Source organism: Haplochromis burtoni, unplaced genomic scaffold (genome assembly GCF_018398535.1).
Source record: "Haplochromis burtoni strain Fernald_Lab_line unplaced genomic scaffold, NCSU_Asbu1 Contig_510, whole genome shotgun sequence".
Taxonomy (NCBI): Eukaryota; Metazoa; Chordata; class Actinopteri; order Cichliformes; family Cichlidae; genus Haplochromis; species Haplochromis burtoni.
Genome location: NW_024582871.1, coordinates 361,321 through 389,224, shown reverse-complemented (window position 1 = coordinate 389,224; position 27,904 = coordinate 361,321). Strand labels below are relative to the sequence as shown.

General features: G+C 43.6%; 2 protein-coding genes across 6 annotated transcripts in view; one reads left to right on the top strand and one right to left on the bottom strand.

Annotated features, from left to right (window-relative positions):
- hace1 (HECT domain and ankyrin repeat containing E3 ubiquitin protein ligase 1) overlaps positions 1-22,330 on the top strand; it is a 30,793-nt gene extending 8,463 nt beyond the window's left edge. For 4 of the 5 annotated variants that reach the window (XM_005947264.3, XM_014329200.2, XM_042214003.1 and 1 more), the window contains 14 exons: positions 2,117-2,267; positions 5,541-5,842; positions 7,152-7,220; positions 7,362-7,449; positions 10,600-10,711; positions 11,129-11,226; positions 11,507-11,594; positions 13,445-13,594; positions 17,935-18,131; positions 18,371-18,502; positions 19,746-19,844; positions 20,303-20,373; positions 20,468-20,581; positions 20,822-21,507. In XM_005947264.3, coding sequence (XP_005947326.1) covers positions 2,117-2,267; positions 5,541-5,842; positions 7,152-7,220; positions 7,362-7,449; positions 10,600-10,711; positions 11,129-11,226; positions 11,507-11,594; positions 13,445-13,594; positions 17,935-18,131; positions 18,371-18,502; positions 19,746-19,844; positions 20,303-20,373; positions 20,468-20,581; positions 20,822-20,924 — 1,774 coding nt within the window. In that variant the 3' untranslated portion in view covers positions 20,925-21,507. Of the gene's footprint in view, positions 1-2,116; positions 2,268-5,540; positions 5,843-7,151; positions 7,221-7,361; positions 7,450-10,599; positions 10,712-11,128; positions 11,227-11,506; positions 11,595-13,444; positions 13,595-17,934; positions 18,132-18,370; positions 18,503-19,745; positions 19,845-20,302; positions 20,374-20,467; positions 20,582-20,821; positions 21,508-22,152 lie in introns of those variants that run through there. The other variant, XR_006052977.1, reaches the window with a different exon arrangement.
- A 1,378-nt stretch (positions 22,331-23,708) lies between these two features.
- Positions 23,709-27,904, bottom strand: part of preb (prolactin regulatory element binding) — a 14,449-nt gene continuing 10,253 nt past the window's right edge. Inside the window, exons 7-11 of the mRNA XM_005947262.3 lie at positions 26,946-27,073; positions 26,060-26,233; positions 24,455-24,527; positions 24,217-24,376; positions 23,709-24,139 (exon numbers count right to left, since the gene is read on the bottom strand). Coding sequence (XP_005947324.1) covers positions 24,045-24,139; positions 24,217-24,376; positions 24,455-24,527; positions 26,060-26,233; positions 26,946-27,073 — 630 coding nt within the window. The 3' untranslated portion in view covers positions 23,709-24,044. The remainder of the gene's footprint in view (positions 24,140-24,216; positions 24,377-24,454; positions 24,528-26,059; positions 26,234-26,945; positions 27,074-27,904) is intronic.

The window sequence follows — 27,904 nt, the reverse complement described above, 5'->3', positions numbered from 1 at the left end:
ATATTCGACGGCTGCAATAATTCTTCAAGTGTTATTTTCTCCTTGGTATTCTAATTTCACCGAAGTTTACTAAACTCAACAAACTTAATATTACTTACCGGGACATTTATTCTGTCCTCATTTTCTTTCACCGAAAAATTGTTTCCTGCGGTGCCGTCTTTCGTGCTTGGCTCTCCTACCTTTGCTAACGTGATAGCGCAGAAGCCGATGCTGCATTCACTTACACTCGGATATCTGAGCTTCATCGTGAAAACATAATCGTACATTTGATATTTGATTGAATTTTATTGTTTTACCTTTGGGGTGGCACCTGGGGTGGCCAGTCTGGTTGGGGGGGGTGGCCTGTGCCCCCCCAGGCCACCCCGCTGGACACGCCACTGGGCGGCAGCCCTTGCAAACCGATCCCCCAAATCGATTGGGACATGGAATGTCACCTCCCTGGTAGGGAAGGATCCTGAGTTAGTGTGCGAGGTTGAAAGGTACCAGCAGGAACTTGTGTTTTCTGACAGTGGGGTAAGGCATGTCGGCTACTTGGTCCTGCTCAACTTCTCTTAATCTCACTTACTAATCCCCACTTTGCTGGTACACACGTACGCGTTCAGGCGTTTAATAAGTGTGACAACTGTTTTCCACTGGGAAAAATGTCCAAAGTAAAAAGACAAACTGAGAAGAACACAGCAGCTGAGAGTTGTGCTAATGCTGGCTTAGTGGTTGATGCAACCGCTGCCCTGAACCTTCGGTCATTATCATGCTGAAAGAAAAACCTTTCAAGAAGCTCGCTGTATTTGACGTGTGTTCCTTCTTTCTTTAAGTGACCAGTTTCACTCTCTGTGTTGTGGAGAAGGACCTCTATAGCAGAATATACCTTGCTGTAGGGATAGAATTCTTGGACTTAAATGTGTTTATCATTAAGAGAATGTATACTTATGTATACTCAGCCATTAACTTGGTCAGAAGAAGATATCACTGTTGGGATCTTGGTCACCTTCCTGACTCATGCTTGCTGGAGTATTTGATTCACTATAGTCTATAAGGATTCTTTTCATTTACTGGGAACAGACATGGTTTTATAAATGGGTTTAACCTTTTGCTCTCATCTATGGCTAGATTTTCCAGACTTGGTTCAAATAGTCAGATTAGCACAAGTGTGTTCACATCAATTCCCATACATGTCTCAAGGATAGTTAAACCACTGAGTATAAACATAGCAATAATTAAAAGCAATTGTCTGTTAAGGGCAGCACGGTGGTTAGCACTGTTGCCGCACAGCAAGAAGGTCCTGAGTTCAATTCCACCATCAGGCCGGGGTCTTTCTGTGTGGAGTTTGCATGTTCTCCCCGTGTTTGCGTGGGTTCCCTCCGGGTACTCCGGCTTCCTCCCACCGTCCAAAGATATGCCGTTAGTGGGGATGGGTTACTTGATTAGTCTAAATTGCCCATAGGTGTGAATGTGAGTGCAAATGGTTGTCTGTCTCTGTGTGTTAGCCCTGCAACAGACCGGCGACCTGTCCAGGGTGTACCCCGCCTCCTGCCTTATGACAGCTGGGTTAGGCTCCAGCACCCCCGCGACCCTGAAAAGGATAAGCGGGAGCAAATGGATGGATGGATGGATGTCTAGCCTTTTTGGATATTTTCACACCTATTTTTGGGCAATTTCTTCTCCCATTATTCTTTTCAGAACCTCTCAAACTCTGTCAGCTTGTATGGGGAGCATCAGTGCACAGCCATTTTCAGATCCTTCTAGAATTTTCAGGCAGGTTCAAGTCTGAGCTCTGGCTGGGGCCCAGAGGGCACGCACGGAGTGGTCTCGATGCCACCCTTTGTTATCGTGGCTGTCTTAGGGTTGTTCTCCTGTTGAAAGATGAACTTTTGCTCTAGTCCAAGGTCCAAGGTGGTTCCAAACAGGATGCACCTGAGCTCAATTTTGAGTGTCATGAAAAAGACTGTTCAGTAACTCAGAGTTATTTAAAGGTGTATAGATATAAAGCAAGAAAAGACCCAGCACAAGGAGACCAACAAACACTGCATCTTATCCAGGTTCATGCATTTGTTACAAGCTATTACAATAGTTAATCAGTGCTAAGGTGTGTTTATTTCCTGTTTTTTTTTTTTCTTAGCCTGTCTAGCAGTTATGAAGCGCAGATGAAGAGTCTGCTGAGAATTGTTCGTATTTTCTGCCATGTGTTCCGCCTGGGACCTTCATCACCAAACACTGGCAATGACATGGGCTACAATGGAAACAAGACGCCACGCAGCCAAGTTTTTAAGGTAACACATCTGGTAGCATACAAATACTTTTGTATTTCTTGTTGAAGAGAACAAAAGGAAAGTACAACTGCAAAGTTTTGTTCTTTTTAAAGGTAAAAGTTGGCAGTTAGTGCTAGAGTAGAATAGAATAGAATGCCAGGTGATTGCTGGGTCTTCTTTCTCTGAAACTAACTGAAAGTCTTCTTGGATGTGCATTTGGATCACTGTCTTGCTGAAAGGTCCAGCCTCATTGAATCTCTTCATCCTGGTGAATGGCAGCAAATTTTGGTACATTTTCCCCATTTATTCTTCCTTCAGTTAGATAAAGCATGAGGGTGCCATATCCTGCCAAACAGCCCCACACCATGATGTTCCCACCTCCAAACCTCACTGTTGCTATGGTGTTTTGGGGTGATATGCAGTGCCTTTTGACCTCCAAACATGGGTCATCCAGAGAGTTCAATTTTAGTCTCATCTGACCAGACTATATTCTCCCCAGTATGTCACAGGCTTGTCTAAATGTTGTTCAGCAAACCTTAAGTGCTTTGAAACAACTGTACCTGCTGATTCCCCGTCTTTCTGTAGCTCCCCACAAGTTGTCCTTGGCTCTTGGACAACTCTTCTCACTCTTCTTTTCACTCCTCTGTCTGAAATCTTGCAGGGGGTAGCTGGTCATGGCCTGTTTATTGTGAAATGACGTTTGTTCCACTTAAAGATTATGGCCTCAGCAGTGCTCACTGGAACCGTCAATAGTTTATTATAAAATCTACTATAACCGATGCCATCAGTTCTGCAACAATAAGGTTGCAAAGGTCTTGAGAGATCTCGCTGGTTTAACCCATCATGAGATGCTTCTTGTATGACAACCTGATAATGAGACAACTTTTTATAGGCCATCAGTCGGACTGAACCAGCTGATTATACCTAATTAGAGTAAAATCTACAGAGTCATCTTAATGTCGTTTCAATCTCCGTCTCTTTCCTTTAACATGTAGTAGAGTTATAACGTTCATGGATTATGCACAGGTGGATAAATGTAATTTGGATCATTTCAGCTTTCTGTTAATTTGGTCTGAGCTAGCTGAAGTCTTGAATTAAGCTTTATAGAACCCGCAGGTAGGGGTGGGCGGTAGAAACGGTATACGGTAGAAACGATAGAAATTTAGAGATTTTGACTATACCGCTCTACCGCGATAGCGCATGTTGATGGTGTCATCAAGCTGCACCTGTTTTGGTCGAAGGCATGGCAGCAGCTGCAGGCGAGGTCATCTGCAAATGATGCCGTAATAGCAAAGAGACAAAGCACTTTTGGAATATGGGGAAAGCTAAAAACTGCACTTCCTCCACTTCCCTACCATTGATTCATTAATGCTGAATCCTCTGGCAGCTACTGTATTCCCATGTTGTTGCAGTATATTAATGACTAACCTCGTGTTGTGGATGGATTATCTCAGTTGTTCTCCTGACTGAAGTTTGGTCTGTTTACAGCATCCTGCCATGCGATTGCATTTGTCCCTAACCATCGGGAACCCTCATGTTAACTTTTATCGAGTGGAAAAAAGTTAGCATTCATCCTCCAACTTCACTGTGCTAAGGTTATTGTTGGGTTTATCTAAGTACAAACCCTGCTGGAACAATTTAGACAACCAATTGCAGCAGCAAAACAAGACACAAGACAGAGCTCTTTGTGTGTTCTCGTGCGAGGGAGGCCGACTGAGGTTAAGCGCTGTTCCTTTCACTTGAACCCTGTCAAACTCTCGGCCGGACTTCCCATAGCGCTCCTTTTATTGTGGTTACATGAGTATGTGTAGTTTCATCAATACGTGACATCTTAAACAGGCATTTGTGTGAACAGAGTATAGCCTGTCGTTGTGTGTGGGTCAAAATATGACCCTGTGAAACCTACTCAGCCAGGCCTAACGATATTACACTATGCTGTCTGCAAAGGAATACACTCCATATATCACAAGACAAGATGCAACCTTCCCATGAACTTAAGATTTATATGAGGTATGCCAGAACACCAGAAAGGAGTGAACGTCCTCCCCTCACCCTGTACATGGCTTAACTTTAATAGTTCACCATATACAAGCACAGGCGAGCCCCTAAATGGCAAGAAGTAAACATCCTCACTAAATAAAGACACAGAACCTTTACATAGGATGTGCCTGCAGTTAAACACTATAACTAATTACCTCCCCCACACCCTAGATGTGTAGGGGAGGAACAGAAGAATATCTAAACATGCAGTTTAAGGCAAGGTTTACAAATTTAAGTACAATAATGGCAGCTATTATCAAAATCAACCTAACAGTTATGCTAACATAGCTGTGTTGCTAGCAGTCACGTAGCACATCATTATATACCAGCTAGCCCAACTTCAGTAACCCTACAAACGTCACTGCTGTTTAGTTTCCTGTCTTCATTTATGTTGGAAGTGATAGCAGAGCTGTATGTTTGAATTTTTTCAGAAATCTCTCAGTCAGAACATGGTATATCATGTTTAGGTGGAAACTAGCGAGCTAACTTCCTGCTAACTTCTAACTCCGTTAAATTTAAGTTTAACATCCAGGCATCCATGAAAACATAATTGATTAATTGTTACACCTGGTAAAGCAGCAATGCTGATTGTTTTATTAAAGATGAAAGAATTTAGACAGTTTTTAACTCTCAGTGATGCCGCAGTGTTCGTTTGACTTTGGGACCTGAAACAGACGGAGTTTAGGACCCAGATTCCTCCGTGAGGCTCCTGACTACGGTAGCCTTAACACTCCGACAATCCATCAAGCGCTGCGGCTTCATAGCTTACCAAAGTCGTACTAAAACACTCAGATTTCTGAGCGCCGTGTACCACATAAAATTGGTTCGAGGTCAGTATGCACAACCAGAATTCATACATAAGGCGAACTGTCGATTTTTGAGAAAATTAAAGGATTTTAAGTGCACCTTATAGTGTGTAAAATACGTTATACAGAGGAAAAGAATATATCACGATATATATCGTTACCGCACATGCTTCAAATTATACCGCAATATGGATTTTAGAATAGAATAGAATAGAATAGAATTCAACTTTATTGTCATTGCACATGCACAGGTACAGGGCAACGAAATGCAGTTTGCATCCATCCAGAAGTGCTTTAGTGATATTACAATATATATTAGCAATAATATAGATATGTGAGTATATTACAGAAATGGGTCTATTATTTTAGGCCATATCGCCCAGCCCTACTTGCAGGCATCCTCTGTTTCCCTCCTCAAGCCTCTTGTCCCTTAACTGTCACCCTGCAGCCTCTGGAGCTACTATGGCACTCCCTGGATGAGTGGCTGGTGCTCATCTCTACAGAGCTGGAAAGGAATAGGAAGAACCCATCTTCCTCCTCCAGCAGCGATATAGCCTCTCTGCTTCTGAAACAGCGTGAGTCAGAACATGATGGGTCCACGCCAAAGCTTCCCTCCTTGCTGGATCATCAGATTGTCATTGAATCAGAGGCGTATGCTGACGGGGAGGACGTCATCTCCATGACAGCCAGTCGACTCAGTGCTGTTATCCAGGCTTTCTACATGTGTTGCTCCTGTCAGATGCCCCAAGGGTATGAGCTCTGCATCCCTCTGTCAGATCCAATGGTAGTAAACATCAGATGGCATCATTTCAATTCAATTCAATTCAATTTTATTTATATAGCGCCAAATCACAACATAAGTCGCCTCAAGGCGCTTCATAGATACAGAGAAAAACCCAACAATCATATGACCCCCTGTGAGCAGCACTTTGGCGACAGTGGGAAGGAAAAACTCCCTTTTAACAGGAAGAAACCTCCGGCAGAACCAGGCTCAGGGAGGGGCGGGGCCATCTGCTGACATAGAGACTGTTAAATATCAGTTTTAATCAAATAGACCTGCAGCTATACAATCCAGAGTGTTCAGTTTTCTTCTTATCATTCGTCATTAGTTATTACTGTGGTAGTTCTGTTACAATACTACTGCTACATCCAACTACTGCTAATGCTGCTAATGTGTAATGATCAAATGTTTTCAAATGGGAAAGAGAACTGAGCTTGAAACTGTCGGGAAGTGACTGGAAATCTCCAAACAGCTCTAAAAGATGAAGATACTTTAATCAGGAAACAATCTAATCAGTTTTGTTATTACTTCACATGTAAAAAGTAAACCCCTGGAGACCATACGGATACCAAATTCCAATCATATTAATGGTTGTATATAAATCTGCAATCATTCTGGGATAAAATTCTCTTAATTTTCAAGGACATATTTGGTTGTGATATCCCTGCAAAACCCAGAATGATGTTTTTTACCCAACCTAAAGATATACATCTCTTCAGAATTTTACTATTGTAAGTAACAAAGCCGTAATGAGGATAAATGTGATCCTCCGAGGACAGATCACGGCTGTATAGATCAGAAGAAATACACTCCATGGAAAAACTGACTGATTCTTTAAGGACTGAAGCAGGCACCCATAGCAAACTATGAACCAAATATCTATCTGTAAGTCAAAACACAGGTCAAAACTTTAGATTGTGAGGAAACCCTTCAGCCATCAGGCTGTGGTTCCTCTGTGAAACCAGCTCCCAGATTGAATTCAGAAGACATAGCTCCCCCAAACCTTCCTTTTTAAAACGAAATGAAATATTTCACATTCATGTCAGGTCAGACTGACTGATCTGAGGCAGATTCCACTGGAAGCAGCCATGCTTCATCCCATTTGCTCCCACACTATTAGTGGACATTTATGGATTAGATCTATAAAGATGCTTAATTAACAAGGAAATGTGGACTGTTATTGACATGAAGTGAGCTGTTGCCCTTTTCAGTTTGCTCTGTCTTTTCTCTGGTTTCTGTTTCTCGTACCTTCTGACCTCTCTCTGTTTCCACACCCAGAATGACATCACCCCGCTTCATTGAGTTTGTCTGCAACAATGATGATGTGCTCAAGTGTTTCGTTATCAGGTGAGTCAGCATGGCTCTTTAACATAAACATTAGAAAGTATGAATTGATCCAGAAACGTATTTTCTCTGAATTGATTTCCACTCTCATTTCCTTGTTCTCTCATTTTTCCCCTTATATTTCCGTCTGGACCTCTTCCTTAGAAATCCAAAGATCATCTTTAACCACTTCCACTTTCTCCTTGAATGTCCAGAGCTGATGTCACGCTTCATGCATATCATTAAAGGCCAGGTAAGACATAATCGAATAAATATATGACTACCTATTATGTACAAGAGAGAAACAGAGCTGCCTGGAAAGATAAAGGCAGCCATCCTTAGCCCCACTTCTGCCTACAGAGACAGTGGTACAGCTCAGTGTCTGTAAACAGCTTAAATAATTTTGATGAGCTAATAAAACCGCCCTTTATTTCTGCTGAATAGTTTCTCTTCCTTCCTATAGTGTGCCACGTCCCTAAGAATAAGTACAGCAATACTAGTATTCAAAAGATTTGTCTTTGGAACATTCATCCGACTTCCCACGGTGCAAACCTGCAGACCTGCATCTCTTCTTCTATATCAGCTCTGATTTTCATTTTCTCCATGGCAAAGCCCCGGAGTTCTCGGTCAGGTGGTAACACTTCCTGACATTTTTTAGTTCATTATCACCAGTATTTTGTGATTCTCACCCCATTGACGACCCTACCACCCATTCTTGATCCCACATTTATTAATTAATCTATAAGTTATCCATCCACCTTCTTCTGCTTATCTGAGGCTGGGTATTAGGGGCAGCAGCAGAGGCATTCATGCCTCTACAACATACAAACAAGACAGCCCTACAACATCCAGAGCCTTCAGGGATTCAGGGCAACCCTCCCACTGGGGCTCTGCCACCAACAAGTTGTTTAACTGCCTCAGTGACCTCGCCCCCTGTGATAGACGAGTCATCCTTCTCATCCACAGACTCTGCTTCCTCTACAGGAATGTGTCAGTGGGATTAAGGAGATCCTCAAAGTATTCCTTCTACTGCCCGACAATATCCTCAGTTGAAGTCAGCAGCGCTCCACCCACACTACACACATTGCAGTCAGAGCACCACCTTTACCTCCTCAGTCGCTTAAAGGTTTGCCACAAACTCATTAAGGAAGTTCAAAAACCTTTTTCCACGGCCTCTCTGAACTCTTCCCACACCCGGGTTTTGCTTCAGCCACCATCTGGTTCGGGGTTACCACCATCACAGGCACCAACCACCTTGCAGCTGCAGCTCAGTGCAACAGCTTCAGCAATGGAGGTGCTGAGGATGGGCCGTTTGGACTCAGTGTCCCCAGTCTCCCTCAGAATGCTGACGAAGCTCTGTGAACGAGCTCGTGGGCCTCTTCCATGTGTTCCCAGCACACCCTCACTATACGTTTAGGTGTCCCAGGTCTGTCCAGCGCCCTCCCCCGCTACTGACCCAACTCACCACAAGGTGGCGATCAGTTGACAGCTCAGCCCCTCTCTGCACCTGAGTGTCCCAAACATACAGCTGCAGATCTGTTGATACGATTACAACCTCGATTGCAACCTTGGGTGTCCTGGTGCCACATGCACTTATGGACACCCCTGTGTTCTAACATGGTGTTTGTTATAGACAAACTGTCGTTTGAGAACACCGCTCGGGTTCAGATCTAGCAGACCATTCCTCCCACTCACCCCCTCTCCAGTTCTCTGTTGCTAATATGAGCGTTTAAGTCTCCCAGTAAGATACAGATTCCCCAGGTGCAGCACCCTAACGAGGGGGTTCAAGAAGACCGGGTACTCTGAACTGTTTGGTCCATAAGCACAGACAACAGTCAGGACCCGTTCCCCGACCCAAAGGCACAGGGAACAAACCCACTTGTCCACTGGGCAAAACCCTAACATACAGGCAGCAAGCCGAGGGGATACTAAAGATACCCACCCTTGCCCATCACCTCTCACCAAAGGCAACTCTGGGGATCAGTCCACCAGGGTCTCCACCCTTGGCTGGCTGCACATATTGCAGCCTACCCCTACTGCACCCCCTGCGGGTGGTGGACCTACAGGTGGATGGGCGCATGCCCTTTTTCAGGCTATGCCCAGCGAAACCCCATGAGCTAAGGCCTGGCCACCAGTTGCCCGTCCTCAGGCACCCTCCCCATGCCCTGCTCCTGGAAGGCTCCCTGGTAACCCTATCCTGGGCAGGACGAACTGTTCCCTACGTTTTTCTCTCATAGAGGTCTTTTGAATCACTCACTGCAGTGCACAAAGCAAAGTCCATAAAGACATGGATGAGCAGGTTTGTTTGTTTGTAAGAACTTGACTGGTCGCACAGAGTCCTAACCTCAACCCCATAGAACAGCTTTGTGATTAGTTACAGCAGAGGCTGTGAGCCAGGCCTACTCTCTGAGTCTCCTGACTTCATTAGCGTACCATCATTAGGCTTAGAAGACTCTGTCAAAACTTGTTGACAACAGATCCTTTAAGGCGCTTGAAAAAGAAGAAGAAAATGATCTTTGTAGCCAGCCTGCTTGTTATTCTGATATAAATGAAACAATAAAAGTTGAATGACAGATAACTCGTGGTTAAAGTCAGTGCTAAGCAAACTGCTTCAAAGTTGGATCAGTGTGATATTATTTAGAAAAACACTGACAATTTTGTTTTCTTTAGCCAAATAACTTTATTTTACCATGCTGCTTATTTTGAAGAGTCCGTCTTCACATTTGGCTTTTTGTACCTGACTTTTTTTGTATCAGACTGCTATTCGTATTCAAACCTGCAGCCAATTTAGAACTACCACTCAACCTAAACTGGACTTCTGTGATCTGTGGGAGGAAGCTGGAGAACCTTGAGAGAACACACTCAGACCAAGGGCAGGATGTACAAACACCAACAGAAAGGTCCTGCCCAGCCGATGGATTTAAACCTTATTTATCTTGTAGTCCTGTGAGACTTTGAGTGACCCCATGTCATTTCATGATCAAGTGTTCCTTTCACGGCGAGAACACTTGTCTTAAGAAAAGTTCATTCAGCTTCATTAATTTTAATGGCTGTTCTGAGTTGTATTAATTATCCTATCTTTAGTATTTATATTTGAGCTGCAGCATGAAAGTCCATGGATCATAGCTCACCTGGGAGTAGGTCCTTGTTTTAATTACAGGCTTCCTTATTCCTCTCTCAGTGCACTCTATCTTTCACTCCTCAGTGCTTGGAGAATAAAGGCATATATTATGGAAATGGCCTTGTCTCTGAATTACAGATGAGCGTTTCAGCACAAAACACTTCCTGAGGAATCAACTCGGATTGAAAAATTCCCCAACCTTAAAATTGAAAACACAGCCAAGTGATAATTAGTTTGAGAAAGTGCTGTGCAGTGTGAAATAAAGTCTTGTCTTCCCGTCAGCCCTTTAAGGATCGGTGTGAGTGGTTCTACGAGCATCTGTTGGCCGGCCAGCCGGATTCTGACATGGTTCATCGTCCAGTCAATGAGAATGATGTGCTGCTCATCCACAGAGGTACAGACACACTTAAGCTGCTCGTGTCCAGTCACTGATGTCATTTGCAGGGTTATGCATACGGAATGAGATTGTGAATGTGGCCATGTGAGAGCTGTTGGCAAGTTGAAGGTGTTGTATGGTGTAAAACCTAAAGTAACATGATAAAAGGTAACAAAGTATCTAATAAACTCTGTCTACTAGTGTCCTAACACGGAAACAAACGTGGAAACATACAGCAGGTCTGCCCAAAGCAGTTGGGCCATTGAAGGTTCAAAATACCATTGGTCAAACAAACTGGTCCAAAATGTGCGACAGCTGAATGGGAAATGACAAGAAGACCCTAATAAATAACATTCAACCGTCATAGAACCGAAGATCTGTATGAAAACGTTTGTTCGACAAAATACAAATTGTATTTCCCCATATCACCATCAGATTCCATATTTAGGAGTAGCTGTGAGATGGTTTCAAAGTCCACCAATGAAAAACTCAAACAAGGCATTGCTGTTCGTTTCCATGGCGAGGAGGGTATGGTGAGTTGTCTGCAGTTCAGCTGTTAACAGTATAAACAGTAGTATTGTAGTTTGTATTAAAGACGCAGAGTACTGTGTGTGTGTGTGTGTGTGCGTGTGTGTGTGTGTGTGTGTGTTGCGTGCTGTGTGTGTGCGTGTGTGTGCGTGTGTGTGTGTGTGTGTGTGTGTGTGTGTGTGTGTGTGTGTGTGGTGTGTGTGCGTGTGTGTGTGTGTGTGTGTGTGTGTGGTGCGGTTGTGTGTTGAGAGTGTGTGTGTGTGTGTGTGTGTGTGTGTGTTTCAGGGCCAAGGTGTAGTTCGGGAGTGGTTTGACATTCTATCCAATGAGATCATCAACCCAGACTACGCTCTGTTCACTCAGTCAGCTGATGGTACGTGACATTTTTCCTTTAAATCACAAGAGTTCAGGTGTACAGAGTGATCCACAGAATGATCTCATGCCATGTTTGTGTGACCACTGCTTGCTATTAAGATCATTTTGTACTGACGTGCTTGACAAGATGAGGCACAGTTTAGTCGCACTTAGGAACTAGCATGGCTCCCCAATACTTGCTCAACGGCGGCTGCCTCTGTAGAATCATAATTTACAAATTTGTGGGAGGAAAATGCACGACTGCTTCCCAAGTTAATCTAAAAAATGCATTAAGTCATGAAGCCATGCTGTGCAAGAGCACTGTGTTAGAGAGAGAGAGGAGAGAATAAATGCCAGAGAGATGAGATTAGATAAGAAGAACTTTATTTATCTCGAGGGAAATTCTTTTGTCATACACATGCTCAATGCAGCAAGAGAGACAGAGGAGCAGAGGAATAAGATATACAATATATACAATAAGAATACTAGTATACAGTAATATACAGTAGGATAGTGCAAAATATAATATGAAATAACTGTAACGAAGAAACAATATAACTGTACCTGAAAAATAAATAGCTTAGCTATCAGTGCCGGTGATTCTAAAAGTGACATAGTATTGTGCAAATGGATAAAAGATGAAACAACATTCAATGAAAAACTGTTGGTGATATTGCACGGTCTGAATGGGAACAGAATAGCTTTGTTATTAATCCTCAGGAGTTGTACAGTTTTATTGCCACCGGCACAAAGGATTTCCTGTGGCGGTCAGTTCTGCATTTCGGGGCAATGAGTCTTTTGCTGCGTGTGCTCCGATGGTCCATCATGGAGGCGTGCATGTGGTGGGAGGGGTTGTCCATGATACAAAGACGCTTTTTTAGCATTCTCCTCTCAGACACCTCCTCCAGGTTCTCCAGTCTGACACCCAGGACAGAACCAGCCTGTTAACCAGCTTGTTCAGCCTGTTGGCATCGGCTTCCTTCACCCCACTGCCCCAGCACACAGCTGCAAAGAACACAGCGCTCTCCACCACAGAGTGATAAACATGGTCAGCATTTTCCTACAAACATTGAAGGACCTGAGCCGCCTCAGCCCTTTTTTAAAGACAGCATTGGTGTTCTTGGTCCAGTCCAGTTTACAGTGTTTACCCCAGGTACCGGTAGTCCTCCACGATCTCCACATCAGCCCCTCTGACGGTGACAGGGGTAGGAGGAGGAGCCTGCTTCCTAAAGTCCATGATCAGTTCCTTTGTCTTTGTGATGTTAAGTTGTAGATGGTTTAGCTCACACCACTCGACAAAGCTGTCCACCACACTCCTGCACTCCTCCTCCTGTCCGTCTGATACAGCCCACAATGGCTGAGTCATCAGAGAGTTTCTGCAGATGACATGACTGTGACTTGTACCTGAAGTCAGACGTGTAGAGGGTGAAGAGGAAGGGTGATATGACCGCCCTGCGGCGCCCCCGTGCTGCTCGGGATGTTGTCCGAGCGGCAGCCCTTCAGCCGAACATGCTGTGGTTGACTTGTTAAATAGTCCGTGATCCAAGAAATGCAGGCGTCCACCTGCATTTCTGTGAGCTTATTCCCCAGCAGTGATGGTCTGATTGTGTTAAAAGCACTAGAGAAGTCAAAGAACATGACCCTCCCAGTGCTCCCAACAATGTCCAGGTGAGAATAAGTCTGGTCCAGCAGGTAGATGATGGCATCCTCCACACGATGCGGGTTGATAAGCAAACTGCAGGGGGTCCAGCCAAGGCTCCACCAGCAGACGCAAGTGTCTCAGGATGAGTCTCTCTAAGACGCTGAAACAAACAAAGTGTACTTACACACACACACCTGTTTATCACAAATTGTGTCTATGATCCACAGGTACAACGTTTCAACCCAACAGCAACTCATCAGTGAACCCAGACCATCTGAACTACTTTCGATTCGCAGGTCAGATTCTGGGTCTCGCTCTGTACCACCGGCAGCTGGTCAACATCTACTTCACACGCTCATTCTACAAACACATACTCGGTAAGAAACTTTGGTTGCTAATACCTGATGTTACCTACCTTTAAGTAATAAAGTTTGAGTTTTGCACCAAACACCAGACTGATGAGAAAGTCCCTTCAATGTTTCTCCAGGATCTGTGGAAAAATTAGACTGTAAGTGATAATATCCAGATACAGTTTAATATGTCCCACGCCTTTAGTTTAATGTATTGACAAAAATATTAGCTCATCTGCCTTAACATGCATATGAACCTGAGTGGCATCCCATTTGTAATCCATAGGATTTCACATACACTCTTTGCAGTTATAACAGCTTCAACTCTTGGGAAGGCTTTCCATGAGGTCTATGGGAATTTTTGATCCAGAAGCATATTTGTAAGGTCACACACAGATGTTAGCTGAGCAGGCCTGGCTCGCAGTCTCCAACGTATCCCAAAGGTGTTCTGTCAGGTCGAGGTCAGGACTCTGTGGATTGGCCTGTGTAGACCAGTCAAGTTATTCCACACCAAACTCACTTATCCTTACATATATACCTGTGCATCCTTTGATAGGAAGAATGTGTTGAGGCGATCTGTCTTCCTGGGCAGAGATATGTTAGAAGAAGCTGAGATTGCCTTGCCGTCCTGGGTTTGGTCAACCGGAGCTCACCCATCTCTTGGATCTCCAGCTTGTGACCCAGCACCCCTGGGTCACAAGCTTGTCTTAAAATGGGTTGAACAGAAGTGCCTCATTTCTTTCATGCCAACTGGGACTGCTGGTAGAAGCTTCTTTGCTGGTGGAAGGCTCTTGCCACCACACAGGTTGTGTTTTCCCCTTTAAATATCTTAGGCCGCTGGCCATGGGACTACTAGCTTGGCAACTAGGTATTCAGACCTCATACAAGTTGGTGTCTACTGGGGGTGTAACTTCTGCCCTATTTGGTGATCTGCACTGCTCTGCAGGGAACGTGGAGTCCTCCTCCTCCTCCATGTTCCCTAGGTTGATGAGGTTGGAGTTGGCATCACTCTCTGTGTCCTTGCCACCCAGCTCAGCCATGTTTTGATCCAGGAGGACCTCAAATGTTAGGAGAGTGGGGGGGATCTTTCTCAATCATGTCTGCCCAGCTCGTGGTGGCTCGTAGATGATGCGTATCACCTGCAGCAGTAGCAGCTGGCAAGCAGGCACCCTGACAGTTAGTCCCTGCTACTCTCAACCTCCATTCCAAGACCTTCTGTGGCATCTCAGCACAGTGGGGGCAGCCTCGAGGGTCCGCCAGAGAAGCCTGGCCATGTTTAGTGCCATTACAAATGTACACAGGTGAGTGTCCCTGCTCTTAATCGGGGCACCACATAATGGACGGGTGGGATGACGCCTCTTTGGCCTTCAGTCTGACCAGCGTGGGTAGGAGCCGTAGTCATGGTAACAGAAAGGGGTGAAACTAAGCTACACCAGGTTTGCTTGTTTGTAGCAAGCACTAGCAGCTGGGGTTAGGGCCGAGCTAGTTGCTGTGAGAATCAACATGACACGTTAGCTGAGTTCTACTAGCCAGCGCAGAAGAGACGTAAGATTTGCACATACGTGGTACGGACCGGGTAGTGACAAATCTAATGCTAGCCAAACCCTAGAATCGGCTAACCATCTAATGTGGTGTGACACTAGCATGGTTTGTGGCCTACTAACAAGCTGATGCTAGCTAGACACTAAAAAGGCTTGCCATAATGCGTTAGCCCGAGTTACACAAACGTTGGGTACGCTGCTAACTAGGGTTGCCAACCGTCCCTTAAAATACGGAATCGTCCCGTATTTAGAAACAAAAGTACACGTCCCGTATTGAGCTAATAAGGGACGCACTTTGTCCCGTAATACAGTGAGAATCAAAAGTAGTCTATAACTTTTAATGGAATTAACGCTTTGTTTGAAAACATAATTCCCAGCCCCTCTCCTGCTTTGTGACCAATGAGCTGACAGCACACTTATGACAATTCGAGTATGACAATTCAGATTACCGCTCATCTCATTGGTCGAGGAAAGGTCGCTTACGGAGAAAATACCGGAAGACAACAGATGACCACAACAAGAAGCATGGCCAACAGGGAAACAAACGCCGACACTGCGGTGCAAGTCTCGGACGACAGTACACCTAAAGCTGGGCAGACACTGTGCGATTTTTTCAGTCACGTTATTCAGCTCCTGCTCAAACTGCACGATTGACTCGCAGTTGGTAGGTCACGATGCAGGTCTCACACTATACCGCCCGATGCTCTGATGCGACCTGAGTGCTCACACTGTGCCTCCATAACATGAAGGTTATAACAGAAAATCTGTCGCTCTCTCTCTCTGTCTTTCACTCACACAGACACACCACCACCATCAACTTTGCTAAATTGCTAATGAAAAACATGATCAGGCAGCTGTGATTGAGCAGCATGTAAATCCAACTATTTTCACGGTTGTTGTGGTCGTGATAATTTTGTGATGCCACATCGAAAAGGCTCGGATGAGCTTTCCAAAGTTCTACAAGTTGTGCCTCCATCGCTTGTGTCCAGATCACACGCTGCACAGCCGTGCTGCTCCGTCTTTTTCACCGACGTTTACGTGTTTGCGCGTGAGCAGTGTGAGCGGCTGTGGTGACACCCTCACGAGCGATTGATGATCGGGAGCTGGTCGTGAGGTGTTAATCACTTCTCGTTACCCCACGTATACTACACGACGCACGATGAAGGCCAAAATCGGTCCGATCACTCAAAAATCGGCTCAAAATGGGCCTAAAACCGCACAGTGTGAGCCCAGCGTTAGAGCAGCAATGTTTGTTCCCCTCAGAGAAAGGGAAGAATGGGAAAAGGAAAACACCTGGCTGGAAAAAGTTAATATGGGCATGTGCAGTGAATATCAGCGCTATGTGGCCAGAAGTGTGATAATATAACTTATTTTGTGTAATAAACAACTGCAAGGATAGATGATTACAACAAATAGATGACTAATACATAAAAGTAATACATAGATGAATAATGATGATGAGTTAAGATGCGTAATCATGGGAACAAGCGGGTTTACAAACAGGAGCAGCTGATTAGCATTAGAAAAGCTGAAATAATACCTCAACTGAAGCCAATTGTACTAAATGCACTAAATGTGCACTGTTACAAGAATGTTTTTCTTTCTATTGTTTTCTATTATTTTAAGTTAAGCAGGACAGAGTTCTTTTAAAGAAAGATTTACTTATATTCTCAAAAGTTAAGCATGACAGGCTTCTGTTTAAGAAAGAGACCTGTTTTATTGTGTTAATGTTGTCATTTTGAGCTAAAAATAAATGGCTAAATGATCATTTGTTTCACATGTGTTCATATCACAAAGAATAGTGCATCTACTTAAATCAACTTCAAGTCAAATGGTTAAAAAAAATAATTTCACACACAAAAAAAGAGCTAGAAAATTCACCACACTGGGAAGGGTGAAGACAACTGGGTCGCCCGGCCCTGGCCACGAGGTGTCCCTTATTTATTTTTCAGGGAGTTGGCAACCCTACTGCTAACTAAAACCAGGAAACTGCTGGAACAGCTTTCTTCGATGTGATTGCTGTTCTACAGAATGTAACTATGAGTTCATTTCTTTTGAGGACATATTAAGCACAGCTAACACGTCTGGTTGGCCATGCTAGAATGATGGGGCGGAGCCCTGACCACATCTCGACAGATCTGTCATGGACACACGATGTCACTGGAGCTGATCATGCCAAGGTCATTCCCATAGTGAAACATCGAGCAAAAGAACCAGTGCAAGGCCATGGGCAGACAAGGCACACTGATTCGTGTGGGGAGTGATGCCTGTAGGCTCCGATCCAACAAATAAGGTACTGTTTTAATGCTGGTTCTGATGCAAAGGTGTCAGGATACACAGTGAATCACTTTTTGTTGCACATGGGGCTGCATGGCTGCAGACCAGTCAGCGTTGTTCCTGCTGAGCCGTGTCTACCACTAAAAATGCTAATAATGGCCACATGAGCATCATAACTGGAGCAATGGAAGAAAGTGGCTTAATCCGATGAATCATGTTTTCTTTTACGTCGCCCACCTGAGGGAACATCTGGTGTCAGAATGCACTATGGGAAAACAGCAAGCCAGCAGAGGCAGTGTGATGCCTCAGGCGATGTACCATCTACACAACCACTGGTGCAGACCATGCACACCCTGATTGTCGGGCCCTCTTTCAGCAGGATGAGGAGCACAATGAGGATGAGGTGTTGACATGGCGTCCAAATTCCCCATATTTTATAGTGTAATATGACTTTTTTTAAAATGTCAGATTATATCACCTCCTTGGCTCCAGTGTTTTTGTTTCTAGTGCTACGTTGTGTGGTGACGTCTTGTCTTGTGCGTTTCACAGGTATCCCTGTGAATTACCAGGACGTGTCTTCTATCGATCCAGAGTATGCTAAGAATCTGCAGTGGATCTTGGACAATGACATCAGCGATCTGGGCCTGGAGCTCACCTTCTCAGTAGAGACTGATGTGTTCGGGGCGATGGAGGAAGTGCCACTAAAACCCGGAGGGACCAGCATCCTGGTCACCCAGGACAACAAGGTCAGTCACCACAAATACAGTCTGACGTGTCCCAGTGTCAGTGGAATGCAGGAACTTATTTGGTTGGTGAAGGGATGAAGCGTAACACTGTATGTCAGCTATTTGTGCCTCAGTGTTTCCTGTTGCTGTTGCTTAAAGCAGAGTGCTAAAAATGACATGTATGTATAAACTCTGTCTTTTCCATTTCTGTCAGTCGGCATCTCTTCAGGTTTGGTGTCTTTGTGTGCCTCTTCTGTTAGGCCGAGTATGTGCAGCTAGTGACAGAGCTGAGGATGACTCGAGCCATCCAGCCTCAGATAAATGCATTCCTGCAGGGATTCCACACCTTCATCCCCGCCTCGCTCATTCAGCTCTTTGACGAATATGAACTGGTTAGTCCTCCTCAAGTTACTCTTCTTGTTAGTTTTATCCTTGTTCTTTCCTTACTGGCACCACATTCAGACCTCAACACCATGAGGTTTTAGGCTGCTTGGTTTAACAGCATGAAATCCACCATCCAGCTGGGGCCTTCCTGTGTGGAGGTGCTGTGTTGCTTCCAGGTACACTTTTTTTCTTTGGGTTTGGTAAAATGGCCATAGTCACACATACTCACACTGCAGTGTGTGAGTATCAGGGCTGCCACAAGCGATTGTTTTGATAGTCGACTAGTCAGATCATCATCCACTGGACGTAAAACTACAGCTTATTGCACCAGCAGCATCTGCTCTTATATAACTATCATTAGCTTACAGCTTTAAGCTTTTAAGGTGCTAACTAAAAATAAAGACAAGATGATAGTTTATTAAATTTTAATGAAATCTGCAGATTGTTTCGGTGAAGTTTAATAAACTCCTTGCTATCTAAAATATAACAGGACACCGGAGTAAATTCTGGAGCATCTCACACTTCTGATAATCAGCTGTCTGCTTGACGTTTATTCAGCTGTGTAAAAACTATAACTTTAATCTCAGACAAACCGATTCACTCAGGAACAAATAAAATACTAAAAAAAAGCCAAACAATAACATTTTTAATTTATCTAAGTGACTCATATATATTTAACCTGAGTAGCGAAAGACGGTGGTGGGTTTGAAAACGATTTGCCGGGAGTCCGGTGTTCTCACGGCTCTAGTTAGCCTTGCCCCCGGCTAGCTATCGAGCTGGTGGCTAACAGACGTCTCCGAAAACGTCGCTTTTGAAAATATGCGGTGTCCTGATAAACTGAGCAGATATTTGAGGTTTACACAGCTACATTCTCGCCTGAAAATATGTTAAACGTTTATTTTGTGACCCAGAAAGAATAATAAGAGTAATATTAAAGCTAACTAGCTGCCGCCATTGTTGGAAACTGAGCTGGGCTGCGCTATGAATTCTGGGATAGGTTGGGCCACGAAGTATACACCCGATCCATCCTTCAAATCTGGGGAAATGAAGGCCTAATGAAGACTATTAAATCAGTCGTCGACGATTTTGATAGTCAATGTAATCGTGACTAGTGACTAATCGTGGCAGCCCTAGTGAGCATGTGTGAGTGTATTGCTCAACCAACCACGTTGTGTCTGTCTCAGTTAGTATCTTTTCTTTTCTCTCTGTGTGCACGTCGCTGCATCGCTGCGTGTACGTGCACACATACAGGAGCTCCTACTATCAGGGATGCCCGAGATTGATGTGCAGGACTGGTGTAGGAACACTGAGTACACCAGTGGATACGACACTCAGGAGCCAGTCATCCAGGTGGGCCCCTCTGCTACCACACAAGAACCAAATCCTTGAACACAAGACCTGAGTCAACCAGAGACACCTTCACATTTTCGTTGAGTACTTTGTAAAGAATTGCAAAAGAACTCAATAATGCAAAACTATAAAAAATAACTTTTGAAATTCCTGAAAAACACTGAGTCTGTGCCTGTGACTGCACTTTAAACCGAGTGTTTCCTAATTTTGACCAGAGAATCTCTTCACCTGCTCTGATTTCCTCTCACAGTAAAATTTTACTCTACAATACGTGAAGCTGACATGGAGTTTACACGTCGCTTTTGTTTGTCACGCTCTGCTTAAGTTTGAACACAGCACTGATTATAGGGAAACGTTTACTTCATGGCTCCGTAGGAAAAGACAGAGTGAAGTTCGTCATTGTCAGTAATATGAGGATGTCCTTTAGCTGCCAGCTAATTAGCTTTCCTCCCCCCTAGTGGTTCTGGGACGTGGTGACGGGCCTGACCCAGGAGGAGAGGGTTCTCTTGCTTCAGTTTGTCACGGGAAGGTTTGTCAGCTCGATTCCTTCTACAGTTTTTTTTAAATATAGAAACGTGTAAATGCCTTTTAAAGGGAATGGTGCTAATATAATCCTCGTCCAGTTCCAGGGTTCCTCATGGAGGATTTGCCTACCTGATGGGTGGGAGCGGTTTACAGAAATTCACTATTGCTGCAGTCCCGTACACCTCCAACCTGCTGCCTACCTCGAGTACCTGGTAATTAGAAACAGATCTCTTTTTCCGTCCTGCTATCATTTGCTAATCCCCCCTTCATTTTCCAATAGAGAGAAATTACATATAAATATAATAAATACTGGGAAAAAGTACATAAAGTCATTTCTTTCTTAGAAAGTTTCAAACCAAGCATACAGGTCATTAATATAGCTGCAGTTGTTTTGGTAAAGAATGAGCTGTTCCCCTGCTGTGTTGGTCATGGCGCCTTTACCCCCTCCACAGTATCAACATGCTGAAACTTCCAGAATACCCAAGCATGGAGGTCCTGAGGGACCGCCTGCTGGTGGCTTTGCACTGTGGGAGCTATGGCTATACCATGGCCTGAGCAGTGTCTGCAGGTTTGACCGTCTCCAGCCTCCACCTCCTCCACAGACGACCCTTTTGCAGTCAGCTGCTTCTTCTGCTGGATGAACAGGGAAAATCCTTAAACAGGTCCAGATCTCCCTTCACGCCTGTGCCAGGATTTCATTTTTCAGCTTTCATTGGAGACACAGCAGAGACCGACAGGAGTGCAGAGGGAGAACCTGCAGCATGTGGTCGCCTCCTCATCCCACTGAGCTAAACCAGCACCCAGCATTTCATTTTTAGGTGATTTATGCAAATCATGTATTTAAATGGACTGTTTTTCATGCAGATATTTATTTAGGATTAAAACATTATTTAGAAGATACGTTTTGTACTGAAAACACATACCAACACACATTTTGTGTCGAGATTATATATCAAAGTGCATCATAAACATTATCACAATATATGGAATCACGTTTTGTTTTTGTGCCGTCTCAGGCCTTCATCGTTCGTTTACTCTTTGGGCCAGTATTGTGTAACTGTTTGATACCTGGGCCAATAACAGTGAACGGTTTTTGATACCTTTGGTTTTATAATTACATGACCAAAAATAGTCGTAATCGTTTGCCATTTATTTCTTAGATGACTCAACAAGCCAACACAGCAACCAACTGCACAAAGTATCAAAAGCCCAACCTGAGCAACGAAACAAAGTTTGAAACATGGAACAAGTCTGTAAACATGTAGACTCCATGTCCTCTTACAGGCGGCGCCTCCTTTGACAGATTTGTCCTACGTTGTCATGGCGCCGCTAAAACTGTATTCAGTAAGATTTTGTCATTTAAACCTTCTTTTAGGCTCCTCCCTGAAAGCTGAAACCAAAGTCAGCTGGATGGGTGATGAAACGTTTCCCCGCTGAAAGCACTGATGATGATGATGATGATGATGAAGAGAGTCCACGTTTTGAAAGCAGGACTCTTTTTCAGTTTTTGTTATTGTTGATACAACAACAAAGAGATGGGCATCGTGCCATTAATGTATCAGCTTGCTGTATTTTTCCTCTTTGTAAAGGGAGCATATAAATAATGTAGAGATCATTTAATCTGTCATATTTTTTCAAATGTGTTTTTATACAGACACTGGTGTTGCTGGTGTGTATTGATATTTTTGCTGATGTTTGTCTTTGAGATTTTATCTAATAACACTCGGACATGCTGCCATTAAGCAGCAGAGGCAAACGTTTGTACTTGGGTTTCTTTTTAAAGGGGCGGGGTTACCAGCAGGTTGTTTGCCTGGACAGGTGTAAATGGCCACGACATGAGCTCTGCACTCCGGTCATCAGTTTAGACCAACAGGTAACTACTGTTTAAGCACTGCTTCCAGCCAAGAGTGATGCCTTATATGCCACATAGCTGCAGAAAAGGCTAACATTGTTATCTTTTTACAAAAAAAACAGCTGAACATGAGAGGTTCTTGGACAAAGTTTGTGTTCTCCATTCTTTAAGCACCGGCACCGTTTCAAAAGTACCGATTTGGCACCGGTATAGGATAAAACCTAAACGATACCCATCCCTAGTGTTCATGTTAGCAGCTCTGCGCCGTCACATTAGTGCCACCTACTGAAGCTCAAGAGGTAGGAAATATCAACCATTAGCATTTTTTTAAATAGGTGACTGATTTTATTTTTTAAAGCCAAGAACCAATAGAAGCTGGTTTTTAATCATAAATCAAGAATTTAGGCAGTACTGTAAAATATACATCATGCTGAGAATAAGTACAAATATTTCTGCAGGATTGAAGCGTCCAAACATCAGCGGAAGAAGTTTGAACAAGAAAGAAAACTCTTAGTTGGGCAGGTATACTTGTTTGTGTCCTTTCTACTGAAGCGTTGTCTAATATTCACACAATCACTTCTCTGCACTGTGTGTGATGTGAAGATTTCATGCATTTTTGAGTGAGGCTGTAACATGACGAGTGAAGTGCTGGGAATACTTTCCAAATAATATTCTAGGAAAATACTTTGGGCATGCAGTTTTGTAAGGAGAGGGAAAACAGCATATTAAAGTACATGCAGTTTTTGGTGCAGCTTTCACACTACCCAGATCCCAGTGCGAACATCTGCAGGATGTGCTACAACCAGACCCATCCACAAAGGCACCAACATCCCTGTTACCAGAACCCAGAGGTACCTTATCCAGGCTGAAACATCGTGACAGCTGATAGCAGAAATAAAGCTACTGCTTAATGCAACAAGAGCTCGAGCTCTTTAACGAGAAGGCAAGTTTGCAGTTTATTGATGAAGACATACGATCACTAACGATTAGTCCTGTTGGTCTGTTGTGTCTCAGGCCAGCTGTTTACAGCCAGTGTCTTTATAAATTAAAATAACCTTTATGTGCATGTGGTTGTTTTATTCTGTTTTATTCACACAGGACCAAACAGTTGCCTCAAGAAACAATACTTTTAAGACCCAACAATCAAAGGTTTGTCTGGTCATCTGAGACGTTTACCTGTTGGATGAGTTCAACAGCAAGTTTCTACTGTGCTCAAACTTCAGGGTTTTAAAACTAACTGCTGTAAAATTTAGAGCTTGAACAGTCACTGTTGTGAAGCACAAAGTAAACTGCTAAAATCATTGGTTTTTATTAGTTTTTATTCTTTTATTTAACCAAATGGAATCAGGTTGTTTTTTAAGTCTTATTTTTGTCCTTAGGCTGAAGAAGCTGTTCAGGTGTTCATAAAGCCAGACTTGCTATTCTTCTGCAACACGACACAAGCTCGCACAGGAAACGTCTGAATTCAGACGTCCAATGAAAAACAATTTCAGTTTGATTCCTTTTTATTTATATTGAGCTGAATCCAGACAAAAACATGTTTAACCAACGAGCAGCTGCTGTCATCATTCATGTCTCTGCTGCCAACATTTTTTTAAAGTTACTCAAAGTCAATGGATCATTCACTGTGAACGTTTTTTTAATCAAAGGCAACGTCCTCACAAAACAATCCAATGAAAATCCGGCTTTTAAACGATGATAAACCTTTAACGCTCTCCAGGTTTGGTTTAGTAACGGTGCAGTGATGGGACGCATGAAGGCTGAACTCAGGTCCGCCGATGCAGAGAGATGATTAAATGCTCATTCGTGGCAACATGTACGACTTAAATAAACCCTGGAAAGAGGTGCTGTAGGAGGAGAACGACTCCCACCACCAGGACACCACAGAAGAACAACACCAGCCAAACAGGGAAGTATCCTGGAGAGAACACAGGAAATGATGAACAGGCTCTGAGATTATGAGACATGTTTAATAAATGATGATGCAAGACTTACTTCTTCTGGCAACACGGTGTAGTTGGCAGCGACTGTCCACAGCTACGCTCAGCAGGGCTGTTTCATTGTTCCCCTTGATGTTCTTGCCTTTCATGGAGTGAGGCAGGAAGGCCAGGTCTGTCACCACGATGCCATGAGATTCATGTACATAATACAGCCTCTGCATACAAACACCACGTTACAAGTTAAAAACATGGCTGCTTGTTGGATTTATGCATCTGTAAGTGCAGCGTGTCACCTGTAGGGAGAATGCGATGTAGATTGCTACTGATCCTGTCACAGTTCCAAGGCCAAGAAATGTTCCAGAGTCACTACGAGGAAGAAAGCAAACAGCTTCAAGTCCGACTTGCCTTTCCAAACTCAATATGCTACGCAAACGTGCTTTCAGAGAAACACTAATCACTTTTGATAAAAGATGTGGTTGCTGACTGAAGACCTTGACTTTAGCATTGTTGTGGGCGCCATCTTAGTTCAGAGGTCCAGTTTAGTGATGAAAATTAGTAAAGGGGACGTCTAAAAGACAGCTAAGGCTAAAGCAGTACAGAGATGGAGCAGTGCCTCCACACTATCCAATGTAAACATCGATAGGACGTGTTGTCTGTGAAGGTTCTCGGTCATCCAGGTCATCGTAGTCTAAGGAGCTTGTAAGAAAAGTGTCTGGACTTCCTTAAGTTGCTTGAGAGGTGAAACGTCTTCAAGCAACTTAAAGAGGTCCAGACACTTTTCTTACCAAGCTCCTTAGACTATAGGACGTGTTAGAACAAGAGTCACCATCACATAAACCACAGGACCTAAAGAACAGTGCCAACATCCTTGTTGCCTGAACCCAGAGGTACCTTGTCCATCCCCCAACTAGAGGGTTACAGTTAGTAAATCTGTATAATATTAAGATCCCAAAAGGTGGATTCTGTCCATCTGGATGTTTTCAGTGGGAGAAGCATCACTGTCAGAGGCCATAAGAAGATCATCTGTAACCTTCACTAAAGCTGTTTCTGTGCTGTGCTGAGCTCTGAAACCTGACTGAAACTCTTCAAATAAACCTCTGCAGATGATCTGTTAGCTGTTTGACAACTACTCTTTCAAGGATGTTTGATATAAAGGAAGGTTGGAGATTGGCCTGTAATTAGCTAAGACTGCTGGGTCTAGAGATGCTTTTTAAGTAATAGCTTAATTATTGCCATCCTAAATGTACATGCATACATAATTAATAAAGAGTGATAAAGATCGAAGAGTTAGCTAATGGCAGGATGTCGTTGAGCAGCCTTGTAGGAACGAGGTAAAATGAACACGGAGGGTGAAGATTAAAAGTGATTCTGCAGGTAAACTCGGAAAATCAGCCAGAGACAGAGTCTAAATAATAAATATCACTGAAAGTAGCTGTATACAGTAAGAAGTCTATGGGACTGTTATGAGTCATGTTTTGTGTAATGGTTACAACTTTATTGATGAAGTCATTACTATTCAAGGTTAAAAAGGAGCAGTCAGCAGAGCCTCTTTGTCGCCATGGATACAGTGCTGGAAAAAACTGGAGCTATTCTCATTTTCACACGCTCTCCAGGCTAAATGAAAATGCTCTAAAGCTTACTGATTAGTTACTTGTGTATTTGTGAGTTAGAGCCAGGACGTCTGAGACTTGTTCAGAGGAGCGACAGTATTCAGAGCCGCACGCTGTGAGGACGTGACAACATTAAAGCAGATAATCAGCCTCTGCAGGAGCAGAGCTTAGGTCGCACTAAATCAGATTAAAAAGTCTGAAATCAGAAACGAGGGCCTCGTTAGACATCGTAGTCATACCACATCTCAACAAACACAGTCTGCATGTCAGCATTTATGAAGCCGTTACCTGACAGCCAGACTGGAGATGACCTCCGTGCCGCAGGGAGCCGTCAGCATGGCCAATAAGCTCCTGCCGTCCCACTTGGTGAGGTAGCACGGGGGAGGTTTTCTGTCTCGTTTATGGGGGATCTGCACGGTGTAAAGTCTCAGGGCATCTTTCTGGTCTTCAACCTTTCCAAACCTGAAACAGGCGAACAGACAACCATGCAGTCATTGTTACTGACAGACGTCTGTACAGTGCACCTGAGAAACTCATCACTTCACTTGTTCCACATTTTTTCATCTCTTAGTCTTATGGATGGATTCCATTTATTTTACACATGCAGACTAAACTCCACAAAATGGAAAAGTTTGCTTGAAGCTTTGCAAGTTGATTAAAAAATAAAAGACTAAGATGCACACTGGCACATAAGTACAGCCTGCTCAGTACTTTGCTGAAGCACCTCTGGCAGCTGTTAAATGCTACAAGCTTGACACGCACAGTGCAGCTCCGTCAGCTTAGATGGGGAGCAACAGTGCACAGCCATTTTCAGATCTCAATGCAATGTAACAAGTAGTGTAACAAATTACTTTCTGTAGTGAGTAAATAAGTAACATGCTGCATCACTTTTCTTGAGTAATGCATCTGACAGGTGATGAAAACAGGATGCAGAAGCTCCGTCACAAACACTCAATACTTGTGGAAGTGTCCCATTTTATATTTTTCAAATTTAAACAAATTTCCAGTCAACTTTGTTTCACTGCATCATTGTGAGAGATTGTGTTAATGCGTTTTGGAATAAGGCTGTAACAACACGTGGAACAAGTGAAGCATGAATGCTTTCTGGGTGCACCGTACTGTATGAAGCACTAAGATGCTCTTTGATTGAAGAACAAGCTAGATTAGGTTTTACCTGCAAGCCAAATATCGATAGGTCTTCTCATCTATTTGAGACATGGTTTCATGCCATTTAAGACTCATAGACAACTGGTTGCCACTCCATACACTGCAGGCAAAGTCCCGACCAACAGTCACCAGATGCTATATGACAACAGACAGAAGGTTACTGATGAACCAGCTACACTAACTGGCTACTAAGTTACACCGTGCCGGTACGAGCCTGAACCCCTTTTTGCATCCACAGCTGCCTTAATTCTTCATGGCACAGATTCAACAAGGTGCTTGAAACATCTATATTGTCATCATAGCACACAGATGCTGTATATCTGTCAGCTGCACATCCATGAGGCAAAAACTCCAAAAGGTGATGAAGAGATGGGACTGACATTTGTAGAAATCTAGTGACTAAGGAGGTCATGAGGGTGCCTGTGACTGGAAAGTCGGTGGTTTGTGATCGCTGGCTTTTCCAGTCTGCTTATTAAAGTATCGCTGAGCAAGATACTGAACGCCAAGTTGCTCCCGATGCACTCAGAGTGTTACTGTGTGTGTGTATTAGACAAAAAGCACTCGGATGTAGAAAAAGTTACTTTCGAATTTGATGATTTTTCAGTGTTCTGTTGTCCAATTTTGGAAACAGCAATTGTAGAAATGTAGTCCAGTCTGCTGCTGTAGACCGTCTACTCGAACGTTCAACCATTCTCCTCTGACAGTGAGCTGCCGGTCATGACATATTTTCTCTTTTTCAGATCACTCTAATGACAGATAGGTGAGCAGGAAAATCCCAGTAAATCAGCAATTTCTTCTCTTTTCAAGTCCTGACATCAACAACCACGCCACGCCCAAAATCACATTTCTTTAGCAGGTCATCTTAACCAAAGACCGAAATTTGCTGAGCAGCTACCTGAACGCTACAAAGGTTAATTATCTTATTAATAATTTTACTTCTTTGCTTTTATTTAAAGAAAAAAAAAA